The sequence below is a fragment of the Clarias gariepinus genome, chromosome 17 (assembly GCF_024256425.1).
Source record: "Clarias gariepinus isolate MV-2021 ecotype Netherlands chromosome 17, CGAR_prim_01v2, whole genome shotgun sequence".
NCBI lineage: Eukaryota > Metazoa > Chordata > Actinopteri > Siluriformes > Clariidae > Clarias > Clarias gariepinus.
The window spans coordinates 21,386,428-21,400,374 of record NC_071116.1 but is presented as its reverse complement, the minus strand read 5'-3'; the positions used below and the strand labels follow the sequence as shown (position 1 = coordinate 21,400,374).

The following is a 13,947-nucleotide window of genomic DNA, read 5'->3' as shown; positions in this document are numbered from 1 at the left end:
CGCATCTCTTTAATCTGGCATACGCGTAACTCATCCCATAACTTCAGACTTTAGTACATCTATTCTGAATGGCAACTACGCTAATTCTCTCCATCTGTTCTGTATTTTTCTACCCATCCCGAGGCATCTGGAGATTGTACCAGCTTCAGTAGATAAAGGCCAACCCTGTGAGGATCCTGAGGCATCCAGAGAAGGACCAGCTCCAGCTGAATTCTGCCTTATTATGATTGGAGCTACACATCCTGCTCCTGTGCTCATCTGCCCTCTGCACCTACTGACTCATCCCTATGCTGAACTGGACTTCATGTTAATTTAAAGAATTTCTGTTATATTGTACTCTCAGCTGCATAACACACATGGTGTTATATCATCTCTATCTGTTATCACCCAAATGAGGATGGGTTCCCTGTTGAGTCTGGTTCCTCTCAAGATTTCTTCCTATTGCCATCTCAGGGAGTTTTTCATTGCCACTGTCGCCGTCACCCTTGGCTTGCTCATCAGAGAAATTTCATTCATTCATCTCGTTATTATCTAGACACATTTTTCTCACACATACACAATTTATTATTATTATTAATATTTTATTATTATTATTATTATTTTATTTTTATTTATTTCATCTTTGTGAAGCTGCTTTGAGACAATGACCATTGTTAAAAGCGCTATATAAATAAAATTGAATTGAATTGAATTGAATTTCTGATTACTCTTACTAACAAGTGGTTTTCTTATGGCCACTCACATGCTGTGAGTTCTCATCACATAGTGTGCAGATAGAAATGCTCTTACTTTTACAATAAAACATAGCTCTGGTTTTTATTGTTAATTTTTACTATGCAAGCATTCAACATTATTCTTCCAGGCTTTGATAATGTGTTAAAGGGTTCTTAACCCAGTTCCAGTCATTTCAAATCTCCTTTGTTGTTTTCTTTGCTTGATGCAGCCAATAATTTGACCTTTCTGGAATGGTGCCTTTTTTCCCCAGGCACTCTATAATCACTAATGATTAAATAATTAAATTCAATTTAATTCTTTTATACAAACAATTTAGTTTTTTTCGTAAGTTAATTACCCAATACTACTTTTTTTTTTATCCAGTTTTCCAAATGCAATCAAAATATACTTGTTTTTATTAGTATTAATGCTCATTAAATTCAACAAAAAATGGGAGTGGAGCATAATTATTCTAAAAGCTCTTGAGTAATGAAATGAAAGTATTAAACCCATTGGAGCATGGCAAACATTTCATGGGCTAATGAAAACCTCCTCACTGGAACAGGAATGTGTTAGTCAGGGCCTTGAACAGGAATGTGTAACCCAGGGTCTTTGTGATAACCCAGGGTCAGCAGCCTATGTACTGTAGGATGGTTACAGAAAGGCTTTTTGGTATGTGCGTAGTTGAAGACAACACCTGTGTATGAACATCAAAAAACATTTTCTAGGTTTGTGCCTGCTTGGGAATTTTTCACAACCACAATAAATATAATACCTTTGATAACTGTCATGTCTGCCTCTGTAACAAATGCTTTAGATGCTGCTGGAGGTTCCCGAACCTCATTTTGACAAACACTAGTTTATTCATTGAAATGTTCAGATATTCAGTTTACAATGTGACCAGGGTTGAGGTTTTAAGTACCAAGGATTTCAAGGTTTCCTTCTACAGCCCAGAAACATTCAGATTAGACTAGTTGGTGTTTCCAAATTGCTCATAGTGTGTGCTTGTGCGCCCTGTGATGGACTGGCACCCAGTCTAGGGCTGTGAGTCTCCTGGGACACGTCTATCACATGTCACAAAGGAGTAGGATCACAGGAGGTTCATGTCTGAGAATGTAGAAGTTATTAGGCACAAGGATTTTTATGGCCAAGTTAAACTAATCACTATGAGATAGATTATTAGAAAATATTGCTATCCAGGACAGAAATCTTGACATGATCTTGTCTTTTCAAAAGACTTTCCATCCTGAGAAAAAAAGTGTAAATGTGTCTACAAAGAACTGCAGGGTTAGGTCGTTCTAATTCCTGATATTTTTCCATGACAGATGATTAAACATTGAACCCAAAGCTCTGCCAAAATGCTCTCCCAATCAAAGCACTTCCATGAAATGTCATTTATTATCCCATATGTAGCTCTGTCATTATTGGAAAGGGTTGGGAGCATGAATCATGAGGCAGTCTGTCAGTGCTGAATATTTTTATGAAAGAAAGTGACTCTTGTGATTGTGATTAAGAGGGTCTGTAATATTTTGGCCTGAAATACAGGATTAAACTGTTTTTTTTAAACTCCAGAGACAGTTTCCTTTTTTTGTTGTACTGTATGTTGTCATATTTTTTTCCTTTATTTATTTATTTTTTAACAGAACATGTGAGCAGCCATAACCGGATATTGCTGAGGCTGAATTCTGGAAAACAATTCTACTTTGATTTTTTTTCTGATACTGTATACTACAGAAACTGTAAACTTTTGACTACACAGATGGGTTTCCCAGACTCTCACATATGTATTACCCTCTACTGGTAACGATTTATATCAGTTATTATATTTTTAAAAGCTAAAATGTTTGTCATTCAAAATCTTCATCATGCTCCAAGATCCATTTTTTTACTTGAGCTTAGTGAATCTTGGAATTGTAACTAAAGACATGGTTAGCTCTGAATTTTTTCAATTTTAATGATAAAAAAATAGAGGTTTTGGTGTTTGGTCCTGGTGCCTAGTTCCACCTCTGGATTTGGGAGCCTTGGAGCACTATGTTAAACCCACAGGCGTCATATTTAGGTGTTATTTTCAACCATGGCCTTAAATTTGATAAACAGATCAGTGCTGTGGTTCGGTCCAGCTTCTTTTAATTGATGACTGAGAACTGACTGTACCCAAAACCAAATGCAAGATTAGGGGTGATCTGGCGTTCTCTGTGGCAGCACTCAATTTGTGGAATGACCTACTCTTGACCATTCGTGAGGCCGCATCACTGATGGTGTTTAAATCCCATCTAAAAACTCATGTTGTCTTTGGCATTTAAACCACCATAAGATGTTGATTTTATATGTTGTGTTTGGATTAGAAAAGTGAAAAGGCTTTTAATTAGCTGAGTGGGTGTGGGCTGAGAAAACACAAAACTGTTATTTGATTTATACATGTTGGTTAATGACATGGTGAGCTGCCTATAAGAGGAGCTACGTGTATTTTGAATATGACTGTTAATTATTTCTCTTATTTATTTGCTTAATTATGCCAACCATGAACATCGTCTAAATGAATTCCCTTCACTCTCTTTAGCATCAGAGTAGTGGTGACTGTTCAGCAGACTGAGGCTGAAATTGTGAAAGCAGCATCCTGTTTTCAAGAGGCAGCTCTTCCTATACTTAAATGTTCATTTGGCCATTCTGTGCTTCATAGCGGTTTATCCATGCCTGTTGGAACATCAGGCCTTATTATATTTAATCTAGCCAAACTAGATTTTGGCTCAGTCACACTAAAGGCAATTTTGGGAATGCCAGTTAGCCTAATCTGCAAGTCTTTGGACTGTGGAAGGAAACTAGATTACCCGGAGGAAACCACCAAGCACGGGGAGAACATGCAAACTCCATGCACACAGACTCGAGGTGGGAATGGAATCCAAGGTTCTTGAAACTGAAATGGCTCTTAAGAAAAAGTCCACCGTAAAGCACAAAATGTGTGATGTTAAAAAATCTTTAAAATTTTTTAACTTACGTGATTTAGAATTAAGAAATCAAGCTATTTACTAAATTAATGAGCATCTAGTTCCTAAGATGATAACCATGATTACACTGACAGTATATTAGCAGGAAACCTTAGGAATCTTATCTAACCATAAAGTACACATGGGGAGGTGAGAAAGCTGGACAAACTCAAGGCCTAAGCGCTGCTGCATTGCTCTCTTTAGGTAGAAAGGAATTCTCACTGGTAGTCCCAGCAGGACGTCCAATAGCATTGTGGGTGAATTTAGCAAACGTAACCAAACTGAAAATAGACCATTATGTCAATAAAAAAAAAAAAAAGTGTAGTAGAAATATTGGATCATCATTGAATCGTGTGTTACTGAGAAAACGAGGACGGATGTTTTCTTAAATAACTTTAAGATCTTACATAACCACTGCTGTCCTGTTTAACTCAAACTTTACAGAAAGATTAAACAGGAAAACTATTATATACATTTACACATTTTTACATGATGAATTAACAGTCATAAGATTCATAAGAATTCAGTCAAATCATCAAGATTTACAAATGGTACATATAATACAAATACATTTACATATTTTTACAATGCATTCGTCTTACATCATTTTTAAGAGGCCAAGCGTATTTTGTTATTTGTTCCTCTGTCCAAAGTCCCACTAGGGACCAACCGTGGAGGCCAGTGGTGACCTTTGTATTTGTATTTATATATTTCGACTGTGGTAGAACCTCCAGCCAACACTCACACACTACAATTTCGGAACACCAGTTAGCCTAATCTGCATCTCTTAAAACTGTGGGAGGTAACCAAGCACAAGAAGAATATGCAAACTTCATGCAGAGTCGGGAATCGAACCCAGACCCTGGAGGTGCAAGTCGACAGTGCTAACTACAAGGCAACCTTGCTGTCCCTTTGTTCATTCAGTCATTCATTTATCTTCTATACAGCTTATCCTGTGCAAAGGGTCGCGGGGGGCCTGGAGCCTATCCCAGGAGACTATGGGCACAAGGCAGAGTACACCACACACACACACACACTCACTCACACTGTACAGTATATTTCTATTTTTATGCACATATTTCTATGTACAGTATATTTCTATTTCTATTTTTATGCACATATTTCTATTTTTATTTTTAGTTCTATTTTTCCTAGCACATTTCTACTTTTATTTTTAGTTCTATTTTTTCCTAGTTTAATTTAATTTTTTTTATTTAATTTCTATCGTATTCTCTTATCTATATTTATTTCTTATTTGTAAACTTTAATTCTCTTTTAGGGTCAATGGCAGTCATATAATGCATTTCACTACATTTCGTACTGTGTATGTTTGTGTATGTGACAAATAAAATTTTAATTTGAAATTTTAATTTGATCATACACTACAGAGCCATTTGGGAAGGTCACTGGAGGAAACCCACCAACATGTGGGAATCGAACCCGGACCCTTGAGGTGCAAAGCGATAGTACTAACCAATAAGCCATGTAGTTTTTAATAGTAACCCAACATGTAATCAAATTGTAATCCAATTGTTTCTAATATCTTTCAAATTAGGATTAGATCACTGCTCTCCATTTCATCGTCCACTGCCTGCAGCATCTGCGCCGTCAGTACAGTTTATCACCCGTAGGTGGCGCGTTTCATTCATGCCAGGAGCCTGGCTCCACGTTTCCCGCTTCCCTCCCTCAGGACTGATCCCAAGCTTGGTGGAGAAACACCTCCGTTTCTCTCAGTTCACTTTTCCAGCCCTGAGACGCGCGAACGCGGTGTGCAGCTCTCCCGGAATGAAACGCGCTGCTCTTCTGGAAATCAGCCACCACGAACAAGAGCCGTATTCACAGCTCAGCTTTTATTTCTAACCTAAAAATTTAAAACCAAAAAAAAATCGTGGCTTGTTTTCACAGACATTTCTAAACAAACTCGGAGGGTTTTGCACCTCTAACAGAAAGAAGAGCCCTGATCAGTACCTGCGCTGGATGTTTGATGCCCTGTCCATAGACTGGCTGAGTTTATTCCCTGGAAGGATGCATATTTCAAGGATTATTCGTTTGACTTTGCGTAATTCTTTGAAAACTCTTCTTCTCGCCTTGTCCGTCTTGACCACTGTGAGAGGCGCAGGTAAGTGTTTTATGTTTGTTTGTTTTTTTTTCCTCATAAATACACTTCGAAAAAGATCAAATGCAACCGAAACAAAACAACCTTTGAATTGCGTTACATTGTTACAAGTGCTGCGAGTCTATTTGATGCGCGTAGATAAAGTGACGTAATCTGGTAAAACTATACAATCTGGTGCCACTGGCAGTTTCAAGTGAATTTCTCATCACCTTAAAAGTGCATGCTGCGTGCATATCCAATTTCCACAGCACCACAACACCAGCTCTGATCCACTTCGTTAACACGTTCCCCAGACAGTCAATAAGATTATTTGAAAGTGATGCACCTTTGTTAGAGTCACTAATTCATTTAGCTCCCTGCAGGGGTGGGGGGTGACAGATGTCCATGTTTCCTGTTTTGAGCTTGCCCTCTTGGGGCCTTGCCATTCCATTTGGTTAAAGAGTTTAAGGGTGGGGGCAGATGTTGAGACCTGGAGGTTGTCTCCTAACCCTTTTATCACCCTTTTTCCAGCAGTGCTGATTCTTGTCTGGCTTAAAAGGTGTGTAAATGGTTTGCCTGGTTAAGATTGAAGCTTGGAATTTAGCACTCTTAGTAACTTGCTGAAAATTATGAATAAAAGTGTGTATCTGTGAATAAGTGACAGTCAGATCGCCGCTTTAAGTTAAATGCATTTTGGGAGTTGGGTGTTTGTGCCTAACCACAGGAGGTTGAGCTCTTTTGGCCAGCACCACTCGCCCCCCATGAACAAGGTGTGTGGATATTCAGCAAGTTCATTGACATGGTAATTGATTCACTTGCTAAGAAGAGTCCTCAAACCCAGAGGTGATTGTTTTGGAGCCAAACAAAGGAGGACTTTTGGTAAAAGATGGATGGGTTTTTCAAACATGAATGTTTAATTTGCATCCTGACCTCCCCCTTTAATTGAATATCTTTTAACCCTGTTTGTGCTGAATCTGTTTTGTTCTGCCAGTGGCGTTCAACATAACTGACTTGATGCTGCTCAACACAGAGAGGTCACTTAAGGGGCTTGAAATTAAGACTTGTTAACTTTGTCGTCAAATGTTGTTTGGTCCATGAGGTTGGTGTTCTGGACGAACAACCATGACATTCCAATTTCCCATCATGCCCAACACTAATCCAGCAAAGCGAATGCGAACAATAACAGCCAGTCAGAATGATTGATGTCGAGTTTCCCGCTGTGCAGCTTTACTCGAGCCCTGCTTCCAGAGAGGTCCTCGCTGTTGCTAAATTAGTTTAGGACTTTAATAACAGATCTACCCAGTTTGGAAGGAGAACATCTGGGGTATATTTACAGTACTTACAGAAATCTCCCCCCACCGATGTACAAAAAACTGGTTCTGCCAATCTGCCAACAAAGACGACCACTCTGGCTTGATTTATGAAGGGCTAAGTTGTTACAGGACCTATGGAATGATGAAACAAAGAAGAAAAGTGCATGTTGCCTTTTTTTTTTTACAACACCTTCCTCCCCCCATTCCCTGCCCTGCTTCTGAGCCGTGAAATGAAGCAGAGCGAGAAGAAGTGGACACGGTTGAGGAGTTAGCCAGAGTCCACTGGGTTAATCCTGTTTTAACCAGGGCAAGGGCGTAAATCTACAAAGAACCTAACACCCTGAGCCACAACAGAGGATTTTTAGCTGAAAATCCATGAAGAAACGTATTGCTGATCCTTCAGGAGTTTTAAATTTACTCAGTGTCCCTATCAATTGTTTAAAAAGTCTGTCAGCCCCTTAAACTGATATGCATGGACACTATTTATACAGGGATTATGCATCAAAGTCCCCCTGAGAGTATCCAGGCTGGTGAAAATGAACATTAAGTACACTTTGTTCTTTATTTATACGTAATTAACCTATAAGGGCATGGATGTGTACCGATGATAATCTGCACACAGTGTGACTTAAATACTTCTTGAGTTGCAGGCAAAAAAATACGAGAGAGAGGGCGCATTTGTACAGTCCGGTGCAATACACTGCACAGTCTGCATTGGTAATAAAGTTGCTTGTGCTGCTCCTGGAAAGATATGTCATGATGATGAAAGGCATCCCTGATTTTCTAACCAGACTGAGTTAAGAGGGCTGTGGTCAGTGGCTGGGTATGAAATGGAAATGTTTTTTGAATGGTTTTAAGATTTTGGTCTATGGTTTCAGAGAACCTCTATTCCAAACATTACTGCTTGCTTCCACACCTCCACCCCTTTCTTGGTTCAGTGCCATGACCGGGAACGAACCGAAGGTGCCTATATCACGCTCCATAAATTGGGAGATGCTATGAGGGATAGCTGTGTGTGGAGAAATGAAGTTGAAAGAACACATTATTAGATATTTTGCATCATTTCGAATATCCCGAAAATAGCCCTAATAAGGAGTTAAAGAGATGAGTGTTGAAGGACTGTAGAAATAAAATAAATTGGAGTTGATTTGTTGCCTTGAAAAGGCAGCTGGGTTATTACAGGCTTAATATTATATATTTTTTCTTTGGTGAGTCTTGATTGCATTGAATAAACCAAAAAAACCCACTGAACTGAAGATTTATAATCACTTTCTTGGAACTTCCTAACAAAATTATCTTTCTTACTCCTCAAATTTCCTTCTTCAGCTTTGTGAAAGGGAAGTTTTCTTTGTTGTTTATGATCCTTTACATTTTATGGAAGGTTATTTATATTAAATATCTTGACTGTCAAACTATAATATTCTAGCATTCAAGCTATCCTTGCTCCTGCTCATGGATGACCTAAGTCTGTGGAATTTCTACTGTCTCCAGTTCTTAAGATTTCTTCTGACAGTTTAAGGACCCCAATTCATCCAGACTCCATGTTAAGCCCATAAAGCGACATTTTTCCAAGGGCCACCCAGCTTTAGCTCGCGAATAAACTCTCTAAGCCTAGTGGAGCCAGGGATCAGTCTGAATCAACAGTGAGTGTATTTTTTATTATTAATAGAAAAAATTTCCTCCCCTTATAAACCTCTCCAGCTGTACCTCCAGCAAGGGGTCTTTTTAAACGGTGTAGAAATCTGGGGATGATTTCTGACTGTTGTGCTTGAGAGGCGTTTAGTGTTTTAGTTATATTACATGTGCTTTTTAAATAATCATTTTTTGGTCTATTCAATGTGTGTTGACATGGCTGCAGATTAATTTCAGGGGGTTATAAAAAAAAGGAAATGTGCTAAAATTATTTTGGGTGGCTGCCTGGATGGTAGTATACCGGATGGTGGTATACAGAACTGGTCACTGCAAGGAAAATGGAAAAATACAATTTCATAGACAATGAATAAAACAAAATGCTAGTAACATGGGGGAAATTATATCTTGGATTATAAAAACAGATCTACACTTTTTTTTTAATCTCCCTATGTATAGTGACTAGTAGACTTTATACCGAAATGGGGAAGAAAAAGGCATAAAACCAGACTGATTATTTCTCTTTCTCATCATAGCAAATGGTAGGCAATAAAGTTTGATCAATGATATTTGAGTTAAAACCAAATGTTAGCGTTTAGGAGTTGAAACTAAAAGGGCGTTCAAGTCAAAGCGGGACATCTGATTACATTTCTCATGAATGAAGGCGTAAAACGGATTGACATTTACAAAAGACTTCAAGCACAGTACGGTTATGAGACTCAGTAAAACATTTAAGGTATGCAACAAGTTTTTAAAAGAGTCAGTAAGTCCATGAATGATGGTCCTGGCGAAGGTGGCTCGGAGCCCACTGCAGTCTTTCCCATAAACATTCAGCGAATGGAATGCCTGATTCTTGAAAAGCCACAGATAACTTATCACCAACTTGTAGAATAGATGCATCTGTCTGTGGAAACTGTACACACATTCACCACTTGGAGTTCCTGGGAGGCCAGCGTTTCGTGTCTCCAGTGTACCTGCCAGTCTCCGGTGTACTGAGAGAACATTGTACCTTGATGGTATCCAAACACTAGTGAAATGCTGAGATTAGAGCATTGGTGTAGCAGGGGATTATATAGAGAAATAACAGTAATATTTACTCGACACAATTAACACAAAGTCCTGGTTTGACATGACCCCCTCGTATAAATAATGGTCTGGAGCATCTTGTAAGACTTTAACTTGTAACCGAATGTGTGCAGCAACGGTCATAAATCCCGTAGCATGTAACAGCCGAGATATAACAGATTTCATGCATTTCAACAGTAAATCTTTCCGAAGTTGGTTTGTACTGAACAAAGCTGAATAAAAAGTCTGTAATGCAGCTTCTGAGTAGATAACAGCACTTGGTCATACATTTCACCATAAAAGGAGATTTTTTTTCCTCCCTGTAAACCTGAACGGGTGATAGATCTGATGACACATACTGTAAAAACAGTGCTAATCTCCGTCTGATATGCCAGGTGATGATCCTCTGACATAAACCAAAAGAAATTCTTATCTACTTACTTAAACACTGACACATCATTAGCTTGTCTTAGGCGTGCTTCCTTTGGGGCTGTATGGAAGACTGTGGTAATGCTTCCATTAGTGCTGAAATAGTACAAACAGTTTGTTATATCAGGATTCAACTCCATCTGAAGCACCGGTATGTTTAGGAGGAGACACGGGGATTAACCGAAGAGCTGACATGGCAATTTTTGACACAGTGACCCATCAGCAGTGGAGCGCGCTCAGCCCCAGCAGTGAAATATTAATGCGGTTGCCTTCTGTTGGAAAATTGGATCTGGTCTTGGTCCATGGTGAAAAACTGATGTGAATTCTTTATCTGGTAATTTGCAGGAAGTGCTCTGTGTTATACACGTTTAAAGCCATTTTTTAAAAAGTATTTATTTGTTCTTGGTTTGTCTGGAGAGATTGCCCGGAATATTGTAATATATCACTACGAAAAAACCGTAGCTTCTTCTAGAGTTAAATCATACTTCATTCTCCTATGATGTATATTGGAACAATGTCCTTCCCACAGATTTGTTGGTTATTGTTGTTGTTTTTAAAACGAAAACGAATTCTTCATTATTTTGAATTATTCCAACACATTAGGAAAAACAATCTCACAGTTGTGTTTAAACTTCATTTTCTTTGCTAATGATGGTGAAATATGTCTCGGGCATAATCACTGAAGTCCATACTTGTCTGACTGCTCTGGAGTCAAATGGACTGTAAAAGCTTGCCTTTATTATTATTATTATTATTATTATTATTATTATTATTAATAATAATAATAATAATAATAATAATACATTTTTTATAAAGGAAAAGTCTGATAGCTTCACATCTATATACATCACATGACTCGAAGAACTAATTACAAAGATGCTAAGTGCATAAAACGTAAAAGCAAACACCCTGCTGAGAAAAAGACCTAAAATGAGTCCAGCTTGTCCATAAATACCATGCGGTGTTTTTTCGTTTTGTTTTTTTTTCTATCTAAGGAAATGACTGATTATGTAACTAGTGGATTTTCAGACTAAATGAAAGCTGGTTTCAGTCCAGTGCCGTGCTGCTAATCAAAAGCAGTGTTGATGTAACGACATTACGGTTGCGTTGGACTGTGTGCCTGCATGTGGAGGAGCCGCTAATCTTTTCCAAGGCGAAAGGATAAACATCGGTATGCTCAGGGGCCTTTTTATGGGTGCAGCTTACAAATGTGCATAAAGGAAGCAGTTTGAAGCTGACTGACATCAAAAAGATTTGATTTGTCACAAACGTCAAGTCAGGTTCTTAACCAGGGGGAAAGGGAGGAGCACGCACTCGACTTGGAAGTAGAGATTGTAGAGATTGGGTTGTGATCGTTTTTGTGGCTGGTTAATAATTTTAGCAATATGAAAACAGGTGTTACTGCTCACTCTGGGAAAGGCTTAGCCTTGGTCTTGGAAAATATGCAAGACAACACTTGTGTTCTTAATTTAACACCAATAAAGCAAATACATGCAAGAACTAGTTGTTCTGTAATGAGACCTCGCTGCTTTTATTGTGCTTTTTATTCTAAAAGGTAATCGTAATAACGTCTGGTTTTTAAGATATTTCGTTACCTCACATTACTTTGATTTGCAAGTAAAGTTTTATTGCCCTTTCTTTTTCCTTGCTTAAAGTTTTGACATGAATGTTTTTTGTGTCAGATGAGCATTTTTACGGCTTGATCCACAGTGAGGCCAGGCATGGAAGTTGAAGAACAGTCCTTCTTTTTTTTTGGTTTGCCATGTCCAGATAACATCTGTTACCCCCTCCACATGAATTCATCAGAGATGTGTAGAGGAACGTCTGTTGGCCACCCCTAGACAGATTATAGGAGTCAGCCAAATGACGATGGAGCACAGAGAGGCTTTCATGAGCATCCATCATGTATCTGTCTTCACTGATTTGAGGTCCTCCAGCTGTTTTCTTTAGAGATCTGGCATTTCATCAGGTGGTACCCTAGCCTGGCACTGGAACTGAAATACAGAGGGGGCAGGGGGGAAAAAGTGATGAGTGAAAATTGCATTTTGGAGTTCTGGCATAGAAAACATAATGTACTTGAAATGTCCTCCAATTATGTGCTGCACTGACAGACAGAAGAGAATGAAATACTTTCTGTTTAACATTATGATCCTGGTGTCAGGCATTCCACTGGATCTAGTTTGTTTCTACTGAACTATAAATGAACTCTTTAATACTATTTAAATGTATCAAGACCTCGTGCCCTAAGCCTCCTGGGATAGGCTCCAGGTCCCCGCGACCCAGGATAAAGCGGTATAGAAAATGTGTAAGTAAGTAAAGACCATGGGGGGGGGGGGGGGGGCTCTCTGTTTAGAAAAGTTCCGGAGACTGGAACGATGACATAACGGATAAATAAATCATAATAAAAACATGTGTGAACAATGAGACATCACTTCAACTTGCACTAAAAGGGTTTCTTCTTTTTCCGTTTTTTTTTTCTCTCTTCTTTTTTTTTTCTCATCTGTGTTGAGCAAGCTTCACAGAAAATATGTTTCAATTTTAAGTTCTGTTTAAAAGAGCACCAGCTTTTTAATTATCTCCAGCAATCCCAGATGACGGATGCTTTGGAAGTCTTTTAAAAGTTAGTCACTGCGGTTTACATCACGTACATTGTCTCTTACGGGACATGTTAGAAGAATAAATAAAGTAAACCGAAGAGTGTGGTCTCACAGGTTGATTATAATTGGCCTTCATAATGGCAACTACATCTGGATTTTAACCTCATGCTTTATATTTGCCATAATATAATGAGTGTAGTGTTCTATAAATAAATATTTGATACAAGTGATCATATTCCAGTGTCACGCAAAGTTTGAAGGGACCTCGTAAAAACTCGGATGTGCTGTGTGCGTTTATTCGTCCAGATGCAAGAGTCTTGTAACAGAAGAATTCTTTATTTTTTTTTTTATTATGGACGCCTCCCGAGAAACTGTTTCGAATACAAATAAACTGACTTTAACAAAAATATGCATCAAATTCTTCTACCGGCTATTACATAACTAAGAAATAAAGCGTGAGGTTATTGTGAGAACCTTGATTATCTGTAAATATGTTGGGTGTTCAAGTCAAACCGGGACGTGATTATTTTTTTTCTTTTTTTTTTTTTTGCGAATTAAAATGCAGTTGAACGTTTAGCGAGTGAAACACCTGCTCCCTGAAAATCTAGGTCGCCAGCTTGCAGAAGAGACACATCTGTCTGTGGGGACTGTACACGCAATCATTTACAAACACCACTTGCACGTTACAGGAACTCGACTGGAAGTTATTACCACATTTCCTGTACAGTCCTGACCTCTGTCCAAGCCATTTCCACATGTTTGGGCCATTAAAGGATTTCCTGGGAGGCCAGCATTTCAGGAATGAAGTAAATACTCTGATCATGGTGCCGGCAAAGTGCAAAATTTCTGCCTTGATGGTATCCAAGCACTAGTGGAACGCTGTGACAAGTGCATTAGTGTGGCAGGGGGTTATATAGAGGAATTAGGGTAGATTTTTACTCTTATAACTGTGTTCTGTTATTCTGGTTTGACTTTAATGCACTTCATATTAACAAAAATTATAACATTTAAATGTAAAAACAGCTTTGCTGTAACACAATTAAAAATATATTATTTAAAGTTAGACTAGATAACTAATTTATTTATTCTAAAAAAAAAAAAGATTTGTCATAAAAAAAAAT

The 13,947-nt window shown here is 38.4% G+C and overlaps 1 protein-coding gene across 2 annotated transcripts in view; it reads left to right on the top strand.

Moving 5' to 3' along the window:
* The first annotated feature begins 5,441 nt into the window (after window positions 1-5,441).
* Window positions 5,442-13,947, top strand: part of ror2 (receptor tyrosine kinase-like orphan receptor 2) — a 72,766-nt gene continuing 64,260 nt past the window's right edge. For both annotated transcript variants that reach the window (XM_053516437.1, XM_053516436.1), the window contains exon 1: window positions 5,442-5,817. In XM_053516437.1, coding sequence (XP_053372412.1) covers window positions 5,676-5,817 — 142 coding nt within the window. In that variant the 5' untranslated portion in view covers window positions 5,442-5,675. The remainder of the gene's footprint in view (window positions 5,818-13,947) is intronic.